At 35.3% G+C, this 22,336-nt stretch overlaps 5 protein-coding genes and 1 long non-coding RNA gene across 7 annotated transcripts; 3 read left to right on the forward strand and 3 right to left on the reverse strand.

Moving 5' to 3' along the window:
- Positions 1 to 73: 73 nt before the first annotated feature.
- On the reverse strand, positions 74 to 1,858 carry LOC142552620 (uncharacterized). Of its 2 annotated transcripts, XM_075662334.1 has the most exons (8): positions 1,735 to 1,858; positions 1,193 to 1,399; positions 1,085 to 1,120; positions 879 to 1,016; positions 712 to 798; positions 587 to 634; positions 437 to 513; positions 74 to 342 (listed from the first exon to the last, which is right to left on the reverse strand). In XM_075662334.1, the coding sequence occupies exons 2-8, from the start codon at positions 1,265 to 1,267 to the stop codon at positions 237 to 239; spliced, it is 567 nt and encodes a 188-aa protein (XP_075518449.1). In that variant the 5' UTR covers positions 1,268 to 1,399; positions 1,735 to 1,858; the 3' UTR covers positions 74 to 236. The 2 variants fall into 2 exon arrangements, with proteins under 2 accessions (XP_075518449.1, XP_075518450.1); XM_075662335.1 differs by lacking the exon at positions 1,085 to 1,120.
- A 1,126-nt stretch (positions 1,859 to 2,984) lies between these two features.
- Positions 2,985 to 3,449, forward strand: LOC142552622 (uncharacterized). The gene is made up of 2 exons (XR_012821850.1): positions 2,985 to 3,096; positions 3,295 to 3,449. It is a non-coding gene; the product is annotated as an uncharacterized LOC142552622 (long non-coding RNA).
- A 644-nt stretch (positions 3,450 to 4,093) lies between these two features.
- LOC142552619 (sphinganine C4-monooxygenase 1-like) lies at positions 4,094 to 6,545 on the forward strand. Its single transcript, XM_075662333.1, has 2 exons — positions 4,094 to 4,635; positions 5,768 to 6,545. The coding sequence occupies exons 1-2, from the start codon at positions 4,399 to 4,401 to the stop codon at positions 6,317 to 6,319; spliced, it is 789 nt and encodes a 262-aa protein (XP_075518448.1). The 5' UTR covers positions 4,094 to 4,398; the 3' UTR covers positions 6,320 to 6,545.
- Positions 6,546 to 7,680: 1,135 nt separating this feature from the next.
- On the forward strand, positions 7,681 to 9,459 carry LOC142552621 (large ribosomal subunit protein eL34-like). The gene is made up of 4 exons (XM_075662337.1): positions 7,681 to 7,917; positions 8,103 to 8,182; positions 8,944 to 9,053; positions 9,147 to 9,459. Exons 1-4 carry the CDS (start codon positions 7,839 to 7,841, stop codon positions 9,238 to 9,240), a joined length of 363 nt encoding a protein of 120 aa, XP_075518452.1. The 5' UTR covers positions 7,681 to 7,838; the 3' UTR covers positions 9,241 to 9,459.
- An 835-nt stretch (positions 9,460 to 10,294) lies between these two features.
- On the reverse strand, positions 10,295 to 15,959 carry LOC142552618 (uncharacterized). Its single transcript, XM_075662332.1, has 8 exons — positions 15,805 to 15,959; positions 15,049 to 15,383; positions 14,430 to 14,501; positions 13,964 to 14,028; positions 13,636 to 13,789; positions 12,968 to 13,066; positions 12,768 to 12,857; positions 10,295 to 12,181 (listed from the first exon to the last, which is right to left on the reverse strand). Exons 2-8 carry the CDS (start codon positions 15,331 to 15,333, stop codon positions 12,038 to 12,040), a joined length of 909 nt encoding a protein of 302 aa, XP_075518447.1. The 5' UTR covers positions 15,334 to 15,383; positions 15,805 to 15,959; the 3' UTR covers positions 10,295 to 12,037.
- Positions 15,960 to 17,210: 1,251 nt separating this feature from the next.
- LOC142552623 (putative apyrase 6) lies at positions 17,211 to 22,072 on the reverse strand. Its single transcript, XM_075662338.1, has 8 exons — positions 21,208 to 22,072; positions 20,522 to 20,634; positions 20,270 to 20,377; positions 19,990 to 20,044; positions 18,722 to 18,913; positions 18,547 to 18,614; positions 18,218 to 18,414; positions 17,211 to 17,854 (listed from the first exon to the last, which is right to left on the reverse strand). The coding sequence occupies exons 1-8, from the start codon at positions 21,797 to 21,799 to the stop codon at positions 17,578 to 17,580; spliced, it is 1,602 nt and encodes a 533-aa protein (XP_075518453.1). The 5' UTR covers positions 21,800 to 22,072; the 3' UTR covers positions 17,211 to 17,577.
- Positions 22,073 to 22,336: the final 264 nt, after the last annotated feature.

Below are 22,336 nucleotides of genomic sequence, written 5' to 3' on the forward strand. Positions count from 1 at the left end.
CTCTCTAGTGAAGCATATAAAAATCATTTTGTATATTGCAAATACGCACGCATCGTCACAATGAGTTGAGAAGAAATCAGAAACAAGTAAAAGTTATTTAGACGAGATGACTTTGTGTGATGAAGATTAGTTGCGAAAAGAAATTGACAGTTTGAAACATAAAAACAAGATCATGAGTATTTCAAATTCAGAATCAATCAGCAGCACCAAAAAGACTCCAGTCATTCACTTTGAAATTAGGAGACAGCAACTTTAAAAATCTCCGCCATTGGCATAAAACCGGACTGTAAAGCAGGTACTGCCAAGCCAGCACCAACCGCCGCAGCACTTTCACTCAAAGGGCTATACAATAAGAAAAGCAATGCAATGAGAAAAAAATGACCCGTTCGTTAGTTTCGGCAAGAATTGATGTATTATATTGAGCTTTTCAACTTACTTTATCAACATAGGCTCGTAAGCAGTGACCAGAACATCTGTCGCAACGTCCTTAAGGCGTAAATTAGCTAGATAAACCTAGAAAAACCGTATCTTGAGATTCCAGAAACAAGCTTAAATATTGGCGGTTAGAAACAAGAAAAGTGCTTACCTTTACAATGTTCTGCGCTTCCCTTCCCTGTCTTCCCTTCGACACGGCCTACAGAGCAAGGGAGAAATCAAGAATTACATCATCCAAGGAACTGAAGTGAATAAACTTGAAAAGTTGTGCCACACCATTTGTCCAACTGCAGTAGTGACGATAGCAGGAGTGTTTATAAACGGCAATTGACAAGCCTCAAATATCCCCGACTGTTCGAGCACCTTAATTTATCAAGGGCCAACTTGATCATTGACTAATGAAACATAATCACTGAATCAAAAAAATAAAACTAAAATTATACCACCGTCCGCTCAGCGTCTTGCTCATTGGCAAGGTCTCTAAGAAACCACGAGGCACTTTCTTGATCAGCCACATCAGCCTTCAAGTCGAGCAGTTCAAATACCAAGCTCTCATCCCGAGTTGGGTCTACAAAAACCTCCTGTAAAATTATAAAAAAAATTGACCAACGCGAGCATGAAGAAACACAGTCTTAAATAAGTAACTGACCTGATGATCGGGAACTTGGCGTATCTCACTGACATCCTACACATAGATTTAACACACACTAAAGCATCAATTAACGCAAATTAATCTCGAAGGAAACAAATGGCAAACCTGGAAACGCATCGGGAAAGAAGTGGTGATTGCACCGCCGTATAGAGGGCGTTGGCTGTGAATATTTTCCGCCATAAATGATTTAGCGTATGCCTGGAGAATGCTGCTACTCAAAGGCTGGTGGCGTTCATGTGACGCAAGGCTTGTCTTTTCACCTCTTATATTTTCAACGTCGTTACGAACTGTGATTCGAATTCTCCAGAGAATCTATTTAATTATTCACAAACGTTTCTTTTTACGTTTTATTTTAATAAATAAATAACATGAAAATTAACGCCTCACCTTTGTTTGTTTTTCCCCTGATATATATTTAATGATTTGGATGATTGTGTTTTCTTAATCTAACAAACAACTGTTTACTAATAAGCATTCTTTCATAAATGATTATATAGGTTGTTATTTTATTTTATCATAAAAACTATTTATAAGTCATTTTTGACAGACATATATTATTTTATTTGATAAGTGAAGTAACAAATGGATACGAATAAGACGTGATCTATTCATGACTGGTAAAACGGATTAGCGGCTTTTACACATACCTAAAGCAGCTCTAAATATATTCCCGTCTGGCTTCTCGTACCTGACCTCTGAGGATATGCTGACAGCATCAAATATAAATCAAAAATGAAAAATAATCGTTGTAAGAATTAGTAGACAAGTCCAACGCCCTAGGCCAAATAAGAGTTTCTTCGACCAATAAAATGGCCTACAAGATTTCCAAAATTTGTGTTTCTTTTTTCACTAGAAAAACTCGAAGCACTCAAATGCCAAAACAAAATTAAGTTACTTGTGCACTAGGGAATCATTCACAAGGAAACTTTGGTACTCACAAGTCTAATACATTGAGATCCTTCAATAATTTCCTCAAGCGGTGTCACAGTTGGACACGACAGCCATTTGACCGAGAGATTATTCAGTTTAAACATGAAAACAGGTTTACAATTACAATAGCAATTTGGTAAGTTTCAATGAAGGATGCAACAAAATATAAAGATATGTGATGACCTCCAGAATCTTTCAAACACAAAATAGTTTCATATGCTCCACCCGGAAGATGCCATTCATCCCCATTTGCATAATACTGTTAAAAAAGCACAATATCAGATGAGATGCTAGAAACCCATTGTGTTTTGCTAACATTACCTAAAAATTCTGTGTAGTATGATAAAAAAAAATCGAGAGAGCAATCTGTTTTGAACAACTAGAGCCCAAAAAAGTTCACCTCATATACTTCTTCAAAGTAATCCTCGTTCTCACAGCTGGTGGCTTCAGAAACCACAAGTTTCTAAAATGGCTTGCCATCGCCCTGTCAATTATAGAAAAATTGGATTCTTGGTTCAGAGAAACTTGATGCTTTTAAACTTGACCAAGCTGTTAGGACTCCCACTATCATCAATAGGTGTTCCGAGAGCCTAAAATGTCCTCTTTGTTAGTTGGATTTTGAGCACATAACCAGGTGAAAAAACAAACATATCATCACCATCTTTCTAATTTTTTCACATTTAACTCTTTAAATGCCTTACATTGCGAAAAATGATTCCTTATAACAATTACCCCTCCAGTGGTCATAATTGAGTACATTTTAAACACACATGACATAAACAACAAAAGTGCCAAAGATCAACAACTCTTAACACATAGACTAGATCATTCCAACGTCACAAATATAACTGAAGTAGCTTGTGTCCTAAATAACCAGAACCAGAGTTCCAAAAGCATGAAAAAAATACATTTGAGTAAATTGAAGATGCAGATTCTTAAATGTGTCTGTCCTTCCGTTTCAATTAATTTCTTGAAAATTCCTTTGAAACTCGGGAGACATGTGAACATGGTATCGAAGCTTTTCACGCCAAGGATATAAGAAAGCTCTTCTGAAGCGTTCCTTTATCTCAGTTGCAGTAGTTTGTAAACCTGCAGCTGGCACCATTCTAAGAAGAGACATTAACACTAGAATTCAACCACCATGTAATTCAATAGACAATAGCAATACATTGACACCAAGATATCATCTTTACCAATAAAATTAATTCCAATGTAGAGAAAAACAAAAACAAATTTCATATATAATTTTAAGCCAAAATAGATCGACCAGGTCCTAGCTCAAACTAACCATATTTTGGCCAGTGGTATAAGAAGTGTATTCAACTGGCTTAGCTAATTGCAAGAGTGTGCCCCCGGCATCCAACAACAATCCATCACATGCTCTTTTCAAAATTCCTCTCCTGGCTGTGCAAATAAACATGAAAATATTTTTTTTAAAAAAAATTAGCAGCACTATGAGTCTCATATGCAGGCGGAGATCGTAGAGTCTGCCCCAACGCCGGAGAACTAGCGGCCCTAGAGCAAGTTAGCAAACGGTGGGCTTCTGACAGCGGGCGCTACCATGCTTTCTGGGCCAGAGAATTGGATGGGAAGTAATTTGAAGGGCTTGAATGCTTTCAGAACAGAGTAGGCCTCCATTTCGCCTTGCCTTACCTTGTGCAGCTGAAGAGAACCGTGTTCTACAGACCGACTGTCCATTAAAAAATAAATTAAATATATGTTTTTACAGTTGTATAATATAAATTTGAGAAAAACAAAAGATTTTTAAAGTTGTCTTGATTTAATACAATTTCATCCATAATTACTAATTCATATTAATGTATAGTATATAGTAATTGTGATATACTTTTTCACTATCAAATGAATAATAAATACAGTAAATTGGTTTGATGTATAAACGACGGAAGGAATATCAACTCGATAATGAATATAACGATAGATGAACAATATATTAAAATTATAAATATGTATTGTTAAATTAAACATAAATAAAAAGGTATATTGATATTTTATTTAATAATTTATTTCTTTTTTTGAATAAGTTGGTATTTGATAATTTATTAAAAATAAATAATAAAAAAAATCAGTGGGCGTTCCTCCTGATTTCTATTTCCACGATTCCTAGATGATACAACGTCGGAACACTGTATTCCTCTGCCCTAAAATTTCTACAATTTCTCCGTCTCAATTTTCACTTTGCAGCTAACCCAGTTGGGTGAGGTTCGTGTCTGGATCTAGGATTTGTGTCTTATTTTTCATATTCTGTTGTTGATTCATAGAATTCAGGCATATTCTAACCCAACAGAAATCCTGCTGCCTTTAATCTAAACCCACTGTGTTTTGTTCTCAAAAAAGGGGGTTTCTTTAGCGAGGAATTAGGTATGGAGATATTGAAGAGTGGTTTAAACGTTTCAGATGAGATTTTGGGCACTTTTGCTCCGATAATTGTGTACTGGCTGTATTCAGGAATTTACGTAATGTTAGGATCGCTAGAGAGTTACAGGTTGCACACAAGGAAAGAGGAGGATGAGAAAAATTTGGTGCCCAAAACAGATGTGGTCAAAGGGGTCCTCCTTCAGCAAGCTGTTCAGGCAGTCGTCGCCACTATGCTCTTTGCTGTAAGCTCATTCTTTTCTTTCAGTTTGCTGATGCGTCAATTGATCGATGTAGTAAGTTTTACCGTGTAAGGAAACAATTTTTATCTATAATAATGAGTGATTCAATTGAGGGGGGGGGGGGGGGAGACTATTTTCTGTTGCTTATGGAGCAGAGATGCATTAGCCGTTCGAATAATAAGCATGGTTTTACCCTAACATATGTTAATAAAGAGGGATGGTTATGTTTTACTTTTATGCTGACAACGCATCTTGGATACACATTTATTGTTGTTCCTTTCTTTTCTTGTTAATTTTTTCGTTTTATGTTCATAACTAACTTGTTTTCAGTGGTATGTTTTGTTGGTGAAAAGTATGGATGATGTTTTTGGTTAAAGGGACTTCTCTTTTCAAAAGATATTCCTAACCGTATTCCTTTTTACGTATTTGAGCTGAAGCATTGTCCTGTTGAAGGACATTGACAAGAAAGATATTATCCTTGTGATATTCTTCAATTCATTGAATTTTTGAAGTGTATCTCTGTTGCTTTGTGATTCCCTGCTGATGTTTATAATAATTCTTCCATCTTTTTGGGTTGTCTCTGTGGCTTGGAGCATTTGAAGAGAGTTAATTTTCCTCTTGCTCCTTCTAGTCGATGAGATCTGCCTTATTTGGTACCAATGAAAAAACTAACCTTGTCTTCTTAAGTGTCTCGGTGATCAATTTTTTATAAGTGGACAATTTAGATGGTGGAAGTTAAGGTTTATTGGAATTATCTATCTGCCAAAGCTGTTTTTACACGTACCTAAAACAGCTTTAAACATCTTCCCATCTGGCTTTTCGTACCCGGCCTCTGATGATATGATGACATCATCATTTTAGATGGTGCGTGGAACCTGATATGGAAAAGTTTCCAAATGGAGAAAAACTAGCTGATTTGAAAAAGTTTCCAATGTTTTATTCTTTTGTGTTGCATGCTTGGAATATGAAACTAAATTGCCTAATGAATGTGAAAAGAATTTCGTTAAATTTCATGTCTCTGACGGCAGCATGCCGTTATGTCATATGTTACATCCCTACTCATTAAATGTAGGATCCCTGCCTGGGTGATAGTTGCTCTCTTGATTTGTGAATGAACTAATATTTCATCATGTAGGTTACCGGAAGCGACAACTCGGCGCAACCTCAACCGGCTTCCCTCGTTATTCTGGCTCGACAATTTTTTGTGGCAATGGTGGTATTAGACACATGGCAATATTTCATGCACCGATACATGCACCATAACAAGTTCTTATACCGACACATCCACTCTCAACATCACCGGCTTGTTGTCCCATACGCCTTTGGAGCTCTGTACAACCACCCCTTGGAGGGTCTTATTCTAGACACAGTTGGTGGAGCTTTATCTTTCCTTGTCTCAGGAATGTCGCCTCGAGCTTCCATCTTCTTCTTCTCATTTGCTACCCTCAAAACCATTGACGATCACTGTGGGCTATGGCTGCCGGGAAATCTTTTCCACCTATTCTTCAGAAATAATTCGGCTTATCACGATATTCATCACCAGTTATATGGAAACAAGTACAACTTTTCACAGCCCTTTTTTGTGACATGGGATCGGATTCTTCGTACTTATATGCCTTATTCTATTGAGAAGAGAGCTGCTGGGGGTTTGGAGGCACGGCCTTGTAAAGAGTGCAAGGAAAACTAACTGAGACAATGAGTTGATACAATTACTGGTGTGTATCATTATAATTTTTGTGTTATTTTTACCCTGGTTGATGATTTAGCGTTTTATGGATTATAATTTGTGCATATCCTTATATATTTATTTGTATGTTGTATTATATTTAGCTGTTTTCCGTGGAACTATTCTGTTGGACTAATGAAACTGTTAAGCTTTTATTGGATAGAAAACAGGCATTTGAGTCTGAAAAGATATTGAAAGTGGTTAATTTTTTTGTAATTTTCAAAAGAATTCAAGTTTTTCCGAGTCTGAAAAGATGTTGAATCAGCCATCTGAGTTGATGTTCTAATCGACTCCATCCACGATTAGAAGGTTGTGATGCCGCATTATACCCTTATCACTTGTAGTATTGTATTATTTGGTTACAATTCTGCTCCACTGGTTTTAGTTTTTCATTTTCATCGAGTAATTATTAAATATTCTTACACAAATTAGTGTCACTGGAATTTAAAATTGTAAAGATACAAACAAATATACAAAATCGAAATTGCAATTTTTTTTGATGTGTTTATATATTATTAAAATACCGTGCCAATAGCATAACATATTTCAAAGTTTGGTCACACATTTTTAAGGACTGTTTCTTGGAAAAGTTAATTTTGAAAAAAATGTCGCTCCCAGTTATATGCATCTTCGGAAATCGGATCCCATTAGCCACGCGAAAACCCTCATGTTGTAACGTCTGTAAATCACGGCAATCCCTCTGTTCTCTGAAAATTAGATTTATGGATTAAGATGAGAGAGATTGTTTGATACAGCCTAGATTTAGTTTCCTTAATTAATTAGTCTCCTATTTTATTCTTCTATGATGAAATTTTTGTAATTCCTCTTTGTGAAATCACTCTAGAGTTCTGGGAGTGGACATAGGCAGATCGTTGCTTTGTGTTCTTGATTACTTTTGTAATATTTGATTTACTTTTGAAGCTCAGGTTCATACGTTCTTGAGGATTCTTGAAAGAATCAAAAGTGGATTTGTCGCACGACACTTCTTTTATAATTTTAATTAAAATATATCAAAATTCTAAATAGAGAGGGCACACAGAATAAACTTGCCAACCGGCATTGTAGCAATCTTATCAATTTCTTATATTTCCCACTAAAATTATATTTTATTTTTATAAAAAGAACAGTTTGTATAAGTTCTTACCGAACTTGCACTAAATAAACAATTCATGTATTGTACGAATATAGTTCATTTATTATTTATAATATATAATATATACAATATGTCACATGCTATATGTACGATGGATGAGATATGATATATTATATTATATATTTTAAATGGGCAAAAAATAACACCACCTGGCCTGATGTTATCGGGCTAAATCCAAAACCAGCCCAATCCAAAGCACAATATCTTGGATCGAAAACTAGGGTTTCGGCCGCGTTTGCCTCCATTTAAATAGCTCTTCTTTTACATTTTCCTCTTCGTTTGAAAACTTCGAGCCAGTTCCCATATTCGAGAATCTGGCAGTGAAAAATGGTGCAGCGGCTCACTTACAGGAAGCGGCACAGCTATGCCACGAAATCCAATCAACATCGTGTTGTCAAAACCCCCGGTATCAATCCTTATTAACTTGTGATGAAGAAATCTGTTCAGTTTGGTGATCAACTGTTTCGAATTTTTGTCTGTTAGATTTGATTTTCCTGTTTTGTAATTAACCTCGTTATTTTTCTCAACTTTGTGGCATTTGTTGTAGATTTTCTATTCATGGATTGGTTTTTGTCATGCGTGTCGAAATAGGTGGGAAGCTCGTGTATCAGACTACTAAGAAGAGGGCAAGTGGTCCTAAATGCCCTGTTACTGGAAAGAGAATCCAAGGGGTGCGTCTCTTTTCCTAATCTGTTGGTCTAAATGTGCTTTAGTGAAATGAACTTTACCCATTTGTTCAGTATATGCTCATTTGATTTTGTATTAATCTGGCTTTTCGTACTTTTTATTGGCTGTTGTTGGAAGGTGGCACTGTTTGCGAGATCAGGGTGGTGCAGAAATCTTTCAGTTGCAATCCAACTTTAGTTAATTATATACTTGTGACAATTCTATTTTGCTGAACTTTAAACTCGTGGACGTAATTCTTGCATTGTGAATCGCGTTTTTCAAGTTGGATTGTCGTTTTTAACAAAAAAAATTGTCTCATGACATTTGAAGAATGTTGGATACATATGTTTTAACTTATCGATTTGCCAATCATTATTTCTTTATCCATGGAAACTTTGATCTTCTTGAACTTGGAGACTCAAAGATGTTATGCTAAGGGACAATCATTGGATTATAATAAAAGTTTGGGAGTTGAAGTTTGTGTATGCGGTGAAGCCTTTAAGATATTTCTGATTTCAAAGAAGTTAGCCAGGAAGGATCTTGTTGAAGAATCCGCTTTTACATCGATACTGCTGTGTTCTATGTGAGCTAGATTATAAACTTGTGTTGTTAATGGTTTCCAACAACTAAGTAAATGATGGTTTACGAAGTTGCAGTTGTTACTACTGTCTCATGTCATAATTTATAGCTACTATCTTTCCACATGTTGATTCTGCCCGTCTTCTTGCATAAATATTTACTATCCTGACATTTTGTCTTGTTTCAGATTCCTCACTTGAGACCCGCTGAGTACAAGAGATCTAGGTTACCTAGAAATCGGAGGACTGTCAATCGTCCTTATGGTGGAGTGTTGTCTGGTAGTGCTGTCAGGGAAAGGTTGGGTTAATAGTGCATTTAAATTATGATCATACATGTTTTCATGTTTGATTTAAACAATTTCTAACATTTGTGTCTTACTGTGTTGGGTAGGATCATTAGAGCTTTTTTGGTAGAAGAACAAAAGATTGTGAAGAAGGTTTTGAAGATACAAAAGGCGAAAGAAAAAGTTGCTGCTAAGAGCTGAAGAACAACACATATGCTGAGATAGTTTTGAATACAATTAGTCGAGGGCCCATGGAATTGTATTGCAAAGTTTTAAATCTTGAGATTTATATGTTCTTTCTGTCGTTGACACATGTCCTGTTATGTTAAGTTTGTCAAAGTTTCTATTTCACTGCATTTTGGGATTTTCTAGCCTTCTGCTCGCTACTCTGAAATTCAATTTTTAATTTCTTTGACTTAATATGGGCTTTTCCCTTACTAATTTTGAGTCACTATCTAATATCGTGATCCTTGCATTGGTGTGACTCTTTTTTTGTTAAATTAATGGATGAACACTCGTGGCAGGTATCTTGAACTGAAAGCTAAACGATGAACACATTTCAGATCTCTTTCTGTGTTATTTGTTTTGTTGGTAAGATTTAAAATGCTTTACACGATGATTTAACCTACCATTCTTGACTCCAAAGCCATTATTGTCAAGTTTCAATCGTGGGTGAATTCGGTCATTTTAATGGATTTTTTTCTCCTGTTGTACTCTACTGATTTAAACTTAAATTTGATCCAAATAAAACTGACGTACTGATTTCACGTGTTTATTAACATTTTTATCATCTGTTATATGTCTTTATCTAATCGAAAGACGAAGCCATAATAATTCTTGTAAGGATTATCTTGCCTGAGTTCCCAACAAGATTCCTGGGAAGAAATCATAGCTGCATAAAATTGTAGGTAGAAGAATATAAAGAAGAGGAAACTTGTTGAAACTTTGAAAGTACTCAGATACTTCACATATAAGAAAAAGTTCAAAAACGTCTGTAACAATTAAAACACCCAAGATAGCAGCTGTACCTGAAGTTTGACCATAAAATGATCGCTTAACTATGAATATAATTACTTGGGACACGCAAGCATGTCCACCAATTAATCAAGAATCCAATTATTTTAAGATGAAGCAACCTTCCAACGGTGATTTGTGTTTCCCCAATGGTGTAAACTTCATTTACCGTTTGAGAAGATATCCGGCTTGAGGAACTTGAAATACCCGACAAAATGTGCAAATTTTGTGGTGTTTCACAGGTTCCCGTCTTTGCTCCAAGTTCGATTATGGATGGGATCAGATCCTCTTGGAACTCTCAGTTTGCACGACTTGTTTGGATGGAATTTCTTCTTTTCTGATGCTGGTTTCTTATCTGTATTCAAGACCATTTTGGCAACAGCTGCCTCGAGTATGCGATTATTTTTTTGCTTTGAAATTTGATCTTGTAAGACTTGTCTTAGAGCAAGATCTGTGCTTTTCAAGCAACAAACAGTATGTAAATGAACAGCTAATAATCCTATACAGATGGATACCAAGGTCGCTCTGTAAATACAAAGACACATGGTTTCTTTCGGGGTGGAAATGAGGGGCATTAGAGTTTGTGATCTATTTTATTCATGTGCTACTTCATCATTTATATATAACTCCTGAAATTTGGGGGTACTTTAAAGCGTAAAGTAATGAGGGCCCAGAATCAATGCAAGAGTTTTTATTCTCTCCAATCATGACCTTGAGATGGAGGCAAAATTAAGGCTGGTGAAATAAGAATCTGAATAGTAAGGATGAATAAAGGTAATTAGAGCAACATCCTTGAGAAGATAAGCATCTTTTGCCCTTTGCCTTCCTGCATTTCTATCACTCCTTTTGCTTTTGCATCTTAACAAAGACCAATCACCTAAATAGTAAATTCGGATTCCTAGTCATTGGCCATGTCATTCAACCGTGTCGGATTCCTAGGAATTGGCCATATCATCTTACGGTTCCTATCACATTACTATCAAGAAATTCCCACGTGTCCCTAATCTGACAAGACTACATACACGGGGATATTGCATGATATGTTGTTCGCTAACATTCAAGTCCGCTCGGGTGCACCCAAGTTTTTCTCATTGTTATTTCACTAGCCGCTTCGGTTTGCTTACATAGCAACAATTCCGTTCTTTATCATATGACTTGTAGGTTTTGTTGTGAATAAGCCTTCCTTACTCATTAAGAAACAAAGTTAGAGCAACCAAAGTACGGGTTCTCTAATCATTCATAAAGCGAAACGGGCAAGAAAAAGGATTATTGGGGAATTGAACATCTTCCTTAAAAACCCAAACATAATCTCTAAAACAAACGGAAATTTTACTTGGAATGAATTCTAAGCGCACATTCCTATGCGCCAAAAATACCAATCTTTATTTCTTGTGTTAATGTGTTTCTTTTATGCCTTTTTTGCCACTCCCTTGAGTGCTTTTATTCAAGACCCGTTCAAGCAGCTCTCTTTAAGCTATTACTAGTCTTGACCATTTCTTTGCTTTTGATAGTATTGATTATGTATGTTTCAAGTGTTGTACTAAAAGGTAATATGGCTCTACCAATATCAAGTTAGGGAACTGCAAGGAATCTTTAGTTTAGTTGCACATTCTCAAAGCAATAGCCTTTTAGAACTTTCAGCAAAACGTGTGGCTCCACTGAATGATCGGAGAATATGCCCACAAATAAATTAAGAACCATTCGTTTTCCAGAATGGATTAGTGGAAATGTGCAGTAAATAGTGGACTCCGACTAGTATTAATATAAATATAAAAGGATACAGAAAATTTATCGAACACATACAGTTTCGATCCCTTTTACATATGTTCGACCAAAGGGAACCCTGATGCTCTAAACCAGTATACCAAGTTTTAAGCTCATCGAGAAATATACACAGGAGGATTTTGTCTCAGAATAAAAGAAAATGAACGAAAAGGAGATATAGAGGCACTAATAGATCTTTTCCAGCCTCTTCTGAAGTGTGTTAACTTTCGTTTCTTTGAGGATGTTCTGGTTGGGGAGTGACCTGTGAAGTGACTGGTGGTGCAGCTGAGGTTACCAGAAGGCCTTGTCTTTGAGCTGATTGGACCACGATTGCGAATTGCGTAGCTGCCAACGCTGTCGCTTCCTATGCAACAAAATCACAGATGCAACGAAAGATTAACAAAAGTCTACATTAATCTCAGGGTAAATTGTCATTTTTATTTCTTGACAAGGGTGGTGTAACATCTTTAGTTCGTTAATCATAAATTTATTTATCATTCTACAGGAATCAATTTTAAGTCCTTATCATATACATGCTATAATTTTCCAGCAGAGCTTCTCAATCGTTAGATTTCTGACTGAAAAATTTGAGATTGCCCGCCAAATTTAATTTAATTCTGCTTAAAAATTACAAAGACTTCATACAATTTACCCCTTTGATTTATTAGGGATGCTTACTGTTAACTTTATTATGAAATTAAAAGTGACGATCATTTTTGCCTAATAAAAGTATTATGATATTTGATTTTAATTTGCAAAAAATCCCAAAATAGAAAATTAGAAATATATGGGAAAAGGACACAATAAAATAGACAATTGCATAAACAGACGATTTAAACCATCGCATCTCCATGGTATGACTAAAAATAACATTTTTGCTTGTTTAAGCAGCTCCTACAATGGGCCGAATTTTACTCAGATGCTTGTCAATGCCATTAAAACATATTTACCTGTCTTTGTCGTCGTCGCTGCAAAATACTGATGGCCCAGATCATAATGTAGCAAGGCAAAAGAAAGCCAACAGCTCGAAGCAAGAACAACTGCACTTATTGAATAGCCAGCATAACAATCCAGAAATTTGAGCAACACTTTTTCATTTTTCTTTTAAAGTAACATAAAATTAAATTATGAAAAGTTAACATCGGCTTACTGAGAAGAAAGTTGACGCATCTTGTTGATCTCCATCTGTGTCTGCATTTCCATCATCAGAGACGGACAGAGCATGGCGCAGTAGCAGAAGCGCCATTAACTGCCAATTCAAATTGCATTATTTTACTTCAGTTGGTCCAGCAAAATTCAAATAATATTCAAATAATAAAAACCATATTAACATTTCATTCATCTGTGGCAAAGACAGATTTCCATTTTCGAATTTAGATCAATTTATTTCCCATCAGTGTACCTACAATAATATTCAAACGCATAATTAAGTTTTAATACAAAGAAAAGGCACATCCACCCACTGGCAGTGGGGACTAATATACAGTGGGGACTAACATACAAAAACATCCCCACACATGCACCTGGGGTGGCTCAAACTCGAATCCACACCCTTTTTATATCAAGAATATGGATAAAAATTAACGTAAACATGATTCACAAAAAAGTTGAAACCTCGAAGCAATGTTTCCATGGATAAAGACACAGTCATGTCAGCATTCTTTAAAATTAAGATACAACCATTTTCTATCTTCAAATTTTCAGGGTAATGAAGACATCTTTAACCAACAGAGTTAAACAATATTTCTTTCCGGAACTTTCAATGGAATACACTAAGGATTAAAATGCCAAAAAATATTAGCAGTAATAAATGCTTACAATTAGAGCAGCTGAACGGCAAAAGGCAGCACCACTACTGTTTGTACTATTATAATCATCATAGTCAGAATCAATTAATTGACGTTCAGCCTCCGCAAGTGCCCGAAGACGAGGATCATGCATATCCAGAGGTGTGCCAGAAAGCCATACTCCCCTACAAGTTTACCCAAAAAAAAAAAAAGAAACTCAATGCAAGTGATGGATCAAAATGAAATAATTCTATAAGTTATTGAACAGGCTATTTAATTTTTCTTCCTATTTCAAGAAATAGTCACTAAAGTTGAGAAATATGTGTGCATAATTTCAACATGTAAAAACCAAAACATACCCAATATCAATTGTTGTTTCGTCAGCAGGAGGCCTTGGAGGAGCTGTATAACCAGGCTGGTATGGCTGAATGTCAAGTGAAGAATGTATCGTCAAATTATACAATATAATATCAGAAGTATAAAGGAAAAAAACTAGCTAACATCCAATAACATCCTAATCTGATCACTTGTGTCAATGACCTGCAGAAGAATTGCCGCCTACTCTCTCAGTTAACAATAAGCACCAGTTTCTCCATGTGAATGCACTGTATCACCTATGGTAGGTTTTATAGAATGGTTCATAAAATGAGTTTAATGGGTAAATTATGATGAAGGCAAAATATTATTGGAAGATATGATGCAAACATTTGTAAGCATATGCACCATGAGCAGAGATGACAGACCCAGAAATCAGATGCAATGGAATGAAAATCTATTTACGTAATCTCTCTTCACATATGAAAACTCAAATTTTCATTCACATACCTGGTGGCAGATCTCACAAGTGATGTCTCCCTTTTCGTTGCACCAGTGTTGAACACATTTTCTGTGAGCATACTGTAAAACAATGGTATTCAGTAAAATATTTAACCCATGCTGTTCCCAAGTAAAAGAGATGGATAAAAGATGTTTATGACACATGTAAGGCTGACCCAACATATAAACCTAAATGGCCTGAAACTATGAGACAAATAAAATTCTGAATAAATAAAGTGGATGGAACTGGACGGGTATATATATATATATTGAAACCTATTACTCCTATATATATATATATATATATATATATAACAATAATAATTAGAAGAAAAAACTGTTTTCTTAACCATTAGCTAATTTAGTCCATGTACATGCGTTTATTTCCTTTTCGAAATCCGAAATATTGCTACGCCAAAAAGTTCCAAAAAACCAGGACCTTCCAACATTTCAATCCTTATTAATCTTGCTGTCTGGACTTCAAAATTAAACCTTCACACCGGAACTCCTCGAGAAAACACACCATCGCAGAGCAATCATATATACACACACAAATTATCTCCGGAATAGCCATTCAGACGATACCAGCCAATCGAAATCAATAAAAGTTATAACATGGAACCTATACCTTGAGACTTCCATTACAAGCACAAGGACTCTCCAGATTTCTGAGAGAATCTTCCTCCTGACAAATCCGACACTCCCCAGCTCCGATAAGAGGTACTTCCTCATCTGTCTCATTGTCCAACACCACCACCACCTTATCGGCTTCCACACCTTTTGATGATGAGGACCCAATTTCCGGACTTTTCCCAATGTGCCCACATTCCACAGCCTGCTGCATCGACTGGCCAGGCTCGACTGCTGTGGGTTTTGAGATCTGGTCAACGTTTACCACCACATGTTCCCCCATTTACACCTTTTTGATACTTTTAACAGAAGCAACAATTGCCAAAAAATTTCCTAACAATCACGAAAGCAAATACCTCAAAGTTACGGCCTAAGAAAGGCCTAATTCTAGTTCATGTACAAAGTTACAATCTTTTGACCTGTACAATTAACAAACCCCAAGAAATACTATTGTTCGAGAATAACAAGAAACCCATTCACGAAATACTCAGAATCGTAAAGTCTTTTAACCAATCCAACCCAAATAACCAGCCCTCTTTCTGCTTTACAACCTAAACTCTAATTCCTACCGCAAATTCGTGGGTATTACAAGAAAAGGGTAAAATCAACCGACTAGGCGGAAATAAGCAGCGGGATCAGAGAATTTCTCAGCCGAAGAAACCAGAAGAAAAGGTAAAACCTAACAAGACTAGTGTATTCAAGCAAAGAAAACAGATGGAAGAACAAAAAACATGGAAACCCAAAGAAGTGGTACCTGGATAACAAAGAACTGGATAAATCGGAAACGGATAGAAAATCGCAAAATTGTCGTCGATCGAATGCCCAATTCGCAATGTATTATAGAGCCATCACGCGTTTTGATTCGAAGCTGCGATTGACTTGTTCACCTATATTTACTATATCGTTCCAATATTTTCATTTTTTCTTTAATTGAAGGCAAAAAGTATTCATTTCCAAATATAAATCCTTTTCAAAAAAATAATAATGATTCTTACCAATTTTATCAAATGCAAAAATAGGCTAGAATTGATAGTGCAATTTATAATATTTTGATCATTGTATGTTTAAAGATATTCAATAAAATTTAAACAACATATCTATCTAATATTAAAAAAACTAATGTGAAACGGTATCAAAGATTTTTATTCGTGAAACATGTCAATCTTGTATATATTTACAATAAAAGTAACATTTTTCATGTTTGATCTAAATAGAAATTTCATCTCACAAAATTGACGTTCGAGACAGTCTCACAAGAATTTACGTGTATTAGAATTTATTCTTTCGAATTATCTTTTGCTTGGATCTAATAAACTAAAATAAAATTCGCCGAATTTTTCTGCGTTAATTTCAAAAAAATTAATATAATTAAAATGAAATTAAGCGATTTGGTCTGACTGGTAATTTGATATAGATGAAGGGGTAAATTGAGATTTGTTTAAGAAGAAGGAAGAGAGAGAAAGTTGAAAAATTAGGAGGAAAGAACGGTTCCTTTTGTCGTCATCAATAAGAGTAGTCACATAGGTTACATAGGGGCAGGCTGGCCATTATGGAATAAATAATTATCATTTATTTTATAAGTATTTTTTGTTGGAAAAATAAAATTATAGTTTGAATATAAAAAATTAGAAAACACTTTGTAACTTAATGATTTTTAGTAATTCCAAAAAAAAAAACATTAAAATACAACCAAATGTATCAAATATTAAAATTTGAAGTTAAAATTGAAAAATCATAAAAATTAAAAGTGTTCTATTTTATTAAAATCATAAAATTATATATATATATATATATATATATAGAGAGAGAGAGAGAGAGGATGGTGGGGGCAGAAAAGTAAAACAATGGAACAAAACGATACCAAGTTGTTAAAGTCCAACCATTTATATATAGATAGATAGTATAAGATAATTATAATGGACGGATAAATTTTTTAAGTTTTTTTGCATCAAAATTCCTTATGAAATATGGGAATATATGTAATTCAACATATAGAAATTAAATAGACATATCGACTTTTGACATTTTATAAAAAAAATCGCACCAGTTGCGACACACACCCATGTTGGTAACTAAGAAACTAATTTTTGAACAATATTACGCACACACATCCCGTGGTTTCTTAGGATTAATACAAGGTAAATGTATGTTCCGATGGAGTAGACAATTTCAAATTTCAATATTTCACATGAGCTTTTCATCAAAAAGTTTCCTCAAAAGAGTACAGAATATATCACAGTCTGGGTATTAACACTCTCTTGCCCAACAGTATCCAGAGAACAAATGACGACACTGAAAGCTTCCCTTTTAATCATGTAGTCATTCTATCATATAAACACCGAAATCCTAAAATCTATGGACAGAGAACCGTACAATTCCTATGTTTTCCAGTAAAATACATAAAGAGCTAACCAGCTGCAGCCGACACACCATCAATTCATCTCTAACTCTAAATTAATGCGTCAATATCATGAGGATGTGTATCAAGAAACTCAGCAGCTCCCTAGTGCAAGCAAACCACGTGAAGCTATGAATATCTACCCACTCGGGTGATTATATACTTTCCTTTCTCTAGATCATAGATAGTTTTCACCTGAGGCTTTCTCAGTTTCGAAATTATCCATGTCACAAGTATCAACATAAAGAAAATACTGAATAGAAGCATCAGTGCTGAGGAGTCGCCTCCTATTATGCTGGCAATCCAATTTGAATGTTGCATGTCTAATTTAGACGAGTTTAGTAGGATGAAAGCACCTAAAGCCCAGTCCAGAGGAACGTTCTCAACTTGATTAGCGTATGCAATCCTGTTCGAATCACGATAATGATAAGATGCACGCTGGTAGTAGCAAAGCAATTTACCAAGCAAAAAATTTTTCTTTTAAAATATACTTCTAGAGTTGGTGTATATTGATGTATGGCTTTCACCGTTCATGCTTCAACTTTACTTCGAAAAATACGAAAAAAAACGAGATTGTTTTTGCTGTATATTGAAACATATAACTGCTTTTATTTACGTTCAAAAATCAATTTTAAAAAGCCCTACACTGTAAAGTACTTTTTTAAGCTTAGTGTTTTTAATCCAAACTAATCGTTAATGCGATGAGTAGTAGTAAAGGTCGGAGAACAGGATTGAAAATTCATATGCTTCGCTACAGATCAAGTAATACCTCATATCGTGCAGAGAAATTCCAAGATTATCGTGTAGCAGGGCGATAATATATGCTGAAGAGAAGCAATAACGAAGCAATTCTTCTTCCTCAAGAGACGGGTATTTTTGTTTCAATTTAGACCAATTCTCACCACAATATTCTTGCCCAGAAACCATTAGATCAGAAAGAAAGGCTCTCTCCCTCAACCCAAAGAACTGAAAGTGGAAAGACGCAGATGAGAAAGGAATGTTCAGAAGAGATCCGCAAAACTAATGAAATTGCAAACAGTGGAAGGCCACACCAAATTTCAATAGCAAATTCTTAGCAAGAAAAAGGCAAACTCGAACCTTAGAAGTGTGAAAGAAATTTTCTGTGGCCAAAAATTTTCCTTGGAGCTTGGGTATAAATTTCGACCCTACAAAAAAGAGCATAAATGACTGAATATTATAGACAATAATAACAAAAATATAAGAGTACACCGAACATGACACTGAAAAGTTAGATAAAATAAGAATAAAATACCTCGGCCTTTCTGCAAAAGCTCTAAAGAGGCAGATCTGCACCCTGAGAAATTGCCATTTGGAAGCAAAGTAGATAGGTATCTATTTTTTTCAATCACAGAAGCAGGGGAGAGCTTCCAGGCCTCCTCATCATGTGTATATCCTCGGGGAGTGCAAGGGTCCATTGGTTTTCCTGTCTGAAGGAATTCAGTTGCTGCATTAATAAAATCTTGTATTATGCAAATTTGGAATCCAAGTTATTTAGTTCCTAAAGTCTCTAGTAAACCAGCATATGTTTCTCACAACTCAGTAATGAGAGTGAAGAGGTATGTACATGAAAAATGTCCTTCAGTTTGTCAAGGAGCACACTGGACAACAGCAAAATTGGGAAACCAAAAAGTGATACCCACGATATAAAATCTTCACCGAAGTAAAACATTCAAGTACCACTAGGTATAGATAAATCAAAATGCATGGTTGTCACTTTTTTAAATTATCTAAGAAGTATCCTTTGTTCACAACTTCAGCTTAATCCATCCACATTTTTTTAACTAAGAAACCAAAAGACCAGAAAACCAATGCAAAACTGAGTTGCACATGAAATTGAAGAATAGATGTAACGAATCAAGCAGGTCAATGAGCTTTTCAAGCCATTTCAAGTACTACCAGATTTGTATTCAAAATTATCGAATTCAAGCGGGGCTCAAGCATGTTTTAATATGTTTTCGATCCAAATTAGAACCTAAATAATTTTACTCATTAGCTTACAAGACCACCATATATTTATCAAATGATTTATATATTGTTTGGTGTAGTTGATAAGACATCTATTGATTGTTCAACTCACACATCAAACACCAATTAATTACTTATACTGCATAAATTACCTACATCTAATCAATTTTTTATTAATCATATTACACGTCCATATATTTCGACCATCTCATATGCCGTACTAAATAGTATCTAAATAAATTTAAAATGACATGTTCACAAGATCAAGTCATAATTCAAGATTTTACTAAATAAGCTTGATAATCAAATTCGAATTCTAAGTAGAGCCCAACTTGAGGGCAAAGAAGATCATTGAATGACTCAGGCCAGCTAAAAAATATTCAAGCAAGAGTAAGAAAAAATTAGCAGCGTTCTACGTGATTCAATTCGTTCGTACCCTTAATTTGAAACGGTTCTTGCGTAAATGTAATTATCAGAAATTATGTTAGAAGAAAAATTATAACTGAGAAGTTTTAAAATTCGACCAAGAAATAAAGTGTACTCAGCCTGACATACCCATTCCTTGACCACCGGAAACAAGTGATTCTTTCAACAACTCGAATGCAACATTCTGCAAAAAGATGCAGTTTATAAAATGAAATATTTAAGCGAGCATACAAGTTAGTAGATAAAAATTTAATAAACAAACATTATGGGTCTCTGTAATTACAAAAATGCATAAGATACATATATCACTGTGACCCTAAAGCAAGCATTACATCACTACATACAGCCACTTTCAGAATTCCTCAAAAATAAAATGAAAAGAAATACAGAATGAAAGTTGAAACACTACCTGACCGAACTGAAGAAAGCTGTGACTGTACAGATTGTAAGTGAAATTTCCAAAACTAACTTTTCGAGAGAACTCAAGGGGCGTTGGTTCGTCCGTAGCGAATGTAAGCTGAAATTGTCGCAAAAAACATATATTCATTACAAAGTATAAGAAAAACTGTGAGACATAATAGGAAAAAATATTAAAATATGCTAATGTTTATATCAGTGGCTAGAGAATAGCAATTTCATTTGCAGAAAACTCATTTTGAACCTGAACTGAAGCCCCACCAAGTTCAATAATTCCAGTTGTCTGTGATGGATGGTCTCCAAGTGTTCCAAGAGCATAGTTAGCAACAACCCAAGCATACAAGCCTTCATCAGAGCCTGAACAGTTTGATTAATTAAATTTTAATATTAAAATATAAGTAAGTTAAATCTTACAAGTATAAAAGGTATAATAGTTTGCAGCTTGATTGATACATATACGTTCAATAAATCAGTTCAGTTAAAATTAACAATTATGATTACAGATAATGATTGCTACTAACACAAGCTTCGCTTAACAAGGTTCAAATATCAAAATCAAAATTTTATAAATATCCCACTAGGATCTCAATATTGCATAACAAACCAAAAATTAAGCTTAAATAATTAATCGATGACCTATGTCCAATAATGAAATCTAGCGTCCACCCGACAGGCAGATACAGATTGTGCCTCATGAAATTAAACAATTTGCAAGTAGACTCTCTACCAAAATACCAAACATGCCACAATATGTTAAACATTAACAAAGATTCAAGCGAGGAATCCATCACTAGGATCCTTAATTGCACACAAATTATATTATCAAGACGTGTTTGTCCAATGAGTCTCGGAGAACTTTGAAATTAAGAGATACCAAACTCTCTACAAAATCAATTAAAATCAACAACGACCACATCGTGACATACAAACCTGAAATAACAGAGGCCCCATCATCCTTAAACTGAAAGCCTGATTTCCTCAGAACCCTCCTACACACATTCAAGATTCTCTCCTGATCCTCGGTCTTCAACAACCTCATTCCCGCAGTCGCCATCAACCAAATATCAGCCTCCCTCCACTGCTCCTTCGGCACATGCCTCTTAGCAAATTCAACCAGCTCTGCCACCGCTGCTCCAGCTCCCTCTGGCTCCTCCACATAAGCAGACAGCCCAGGATTCACCTTCATTGAAACCAATCCCTTCTCCGAAAAATCGAGAACCATTGTACCTTTCCTAACCTCGTACTTAAACACATAAATCCTCGTCCCCGTGCTCCCTCCATCAATCACCACCCCAAACCTCTCAGTTTCTTGATTCTTTCTCCCAGAAAATAAAAGGTAGCAACTTAAAACTAGAGCTACAAAGATTGAAGAGTAAAACACATATCTTGATCTCGGATGTGTGTATTTTATGTTGGGGCTTCGGAAACCGGGTCTGTTCGGTCGGAATCTGAGTTTGATCGGATCCATTTCTTTGTTGTTCTCCAAAGTAGGGTTTACCGAGCGGGCATTCGGACGGCGCATCAAAAATTAAAACTTTGACGAAACATATGATTAACGCTAACCATCAACAACAATAACAATACCAACAATTTAAAAAATACATAGGAAGATAAAAAAAAGTCTTTCTTCTGCGAGATCGAGAGGGCTCTTCAAATCAAATAAGCCCTCCCTCTCGGTGATGTGTCGGCGCCTTTCTTTCCTTTTTTTGTCCCCCTGGCTGATTCTGTTTCCTTTCTTTTGTGATGCTTTTAACTTTTGGGGGCAAGGATGATCGTGGAATGAATTATATAGGAAGTTTCTGAGGAACATGTCTGAAATCTGAATCGGGTCATTTATTTGATCCTGCAATGTTTCGGATTCGGGTCTGAATCTTTGACCGTATCCAACAAGAATTGAATTGTGGTAGACTGGAATAGCCCATGGGTTTGAAGCTTAAAAAGACAGGAGCATGGTGTTTTTTTATAATTTATTTGATTTATATTTAAATTATTATTATTTATAAGAAATATTGAATAACTACGTCATAATTTTTAAACTTGCAATTTGATGTTTTAGAAG

Source organism: Primulina tabacum, chromosome 8 (assembly GCF_025594145.1).
Source record: "Primulina tabacum isolate GXHZ01 chromosome 8, ASM2559414v2, whole genome shotgun sequence".
Taxonomy (NCBI): Eukaryota; Viridiplantae; Streptophyta; class Magnoliopsida; order Lamiales; family Gesneriaceae; genus Primulina; species Primulina tabacum.

Coding starts and splice junctions, on each gene's coding strand:
- LOC142552620 (XM_075662334.1), bottom strand. CDS start 1,267: ATGGCGGAAAATATTCACAGCCAACGCCCTCTATACGGCGGTGCAATC. Junction 799..878: donor AAGACGCTGAGCGGACGGTG/GTATAATTTTAG, acceptor TGATAAATTAAG/GTGCTCGAACAGTCGGGGAT. Junction 635..711: donor CTACTGCAGTTGGACAAATG/GTGTGGCACAAC, acceptor CTTGCTCTGTAG/GCCGTGTCGAAGGGAAGACA.
- LOC142552619 (XM_075662333.1), top strand. CDS start 4,399: ATGGAGATATTGAAGAGTGGTTTAAACGTTTCAGATGAGATTTTGGGC. Junction 4,636..5,767: donor TCGCCACTATGCTCTTTGCT/GTAAGCTCATTC, acceptor TTCATCATGTAG/GTTACCGGAAGCGACAACTC.
- LOC142552621 (XM_075662337.1), top strand. CDS start 7,839: ATGGTGCAGCGGCTCACTTACAGGAAGCGGCACAGCTATGCCACGAAA. Junction 8,183..8,943: donor CTGGAAAGAGAATCCAAGGG/GTGCGTCTCTTT, acceptor GTCTTGTTTCAG/ATTCCTCACTTGAGACCCGC. Junction 9,054..9,146: donor GGTAGTGCTGTCAGGGAAAG/GTTGGGTTAATA, acceptor TGTGTTGGGTAG/GATCATTAGAGCTTTTTTGG.
- LOC142552618 (XM_075662332.1), bottom strand. CDS start 15,333: ATGGGGGAACATGTGGTGGTAAACGTTGACCAGATCTCAAAACCCACA. Junction 14,029..14,429: donor CTTGTGAGATCTGCCACCAG/GTATGTGAATGA, acceptor CTTGACATTCAG/CCATACCAGCCTGGTTATAC. Junction 13,067..13,635: donor GCCGTTCAGCTGCTCTAATT/GTAAGCATTTAT, acceptor TTGAATTGGCAG/TTAATGGCGCTTCTGCTACT.
- LOC142552623 (XM_075662338.1), bottom strand. CDS start 21,799: ATGCGCCGTCCGAATGCCCGCTCGGTAAACCCTACTTTGGAGAACAAC. Junction 20,045..20,269: donor GCTTTCTTCAGTTCGGTCAG/GTAGTGTTTCAA, acceptor ATCTTTTTGCAG/AATGTTGCATTCGAGTTGTT. Junction 18,914..19,989: donor TTCCGGTGGTCAAGGAATGG/GTATGTCAGGCT, acceptor TTATTAATGCAG/CAACTGAATTCCTTCAGACA.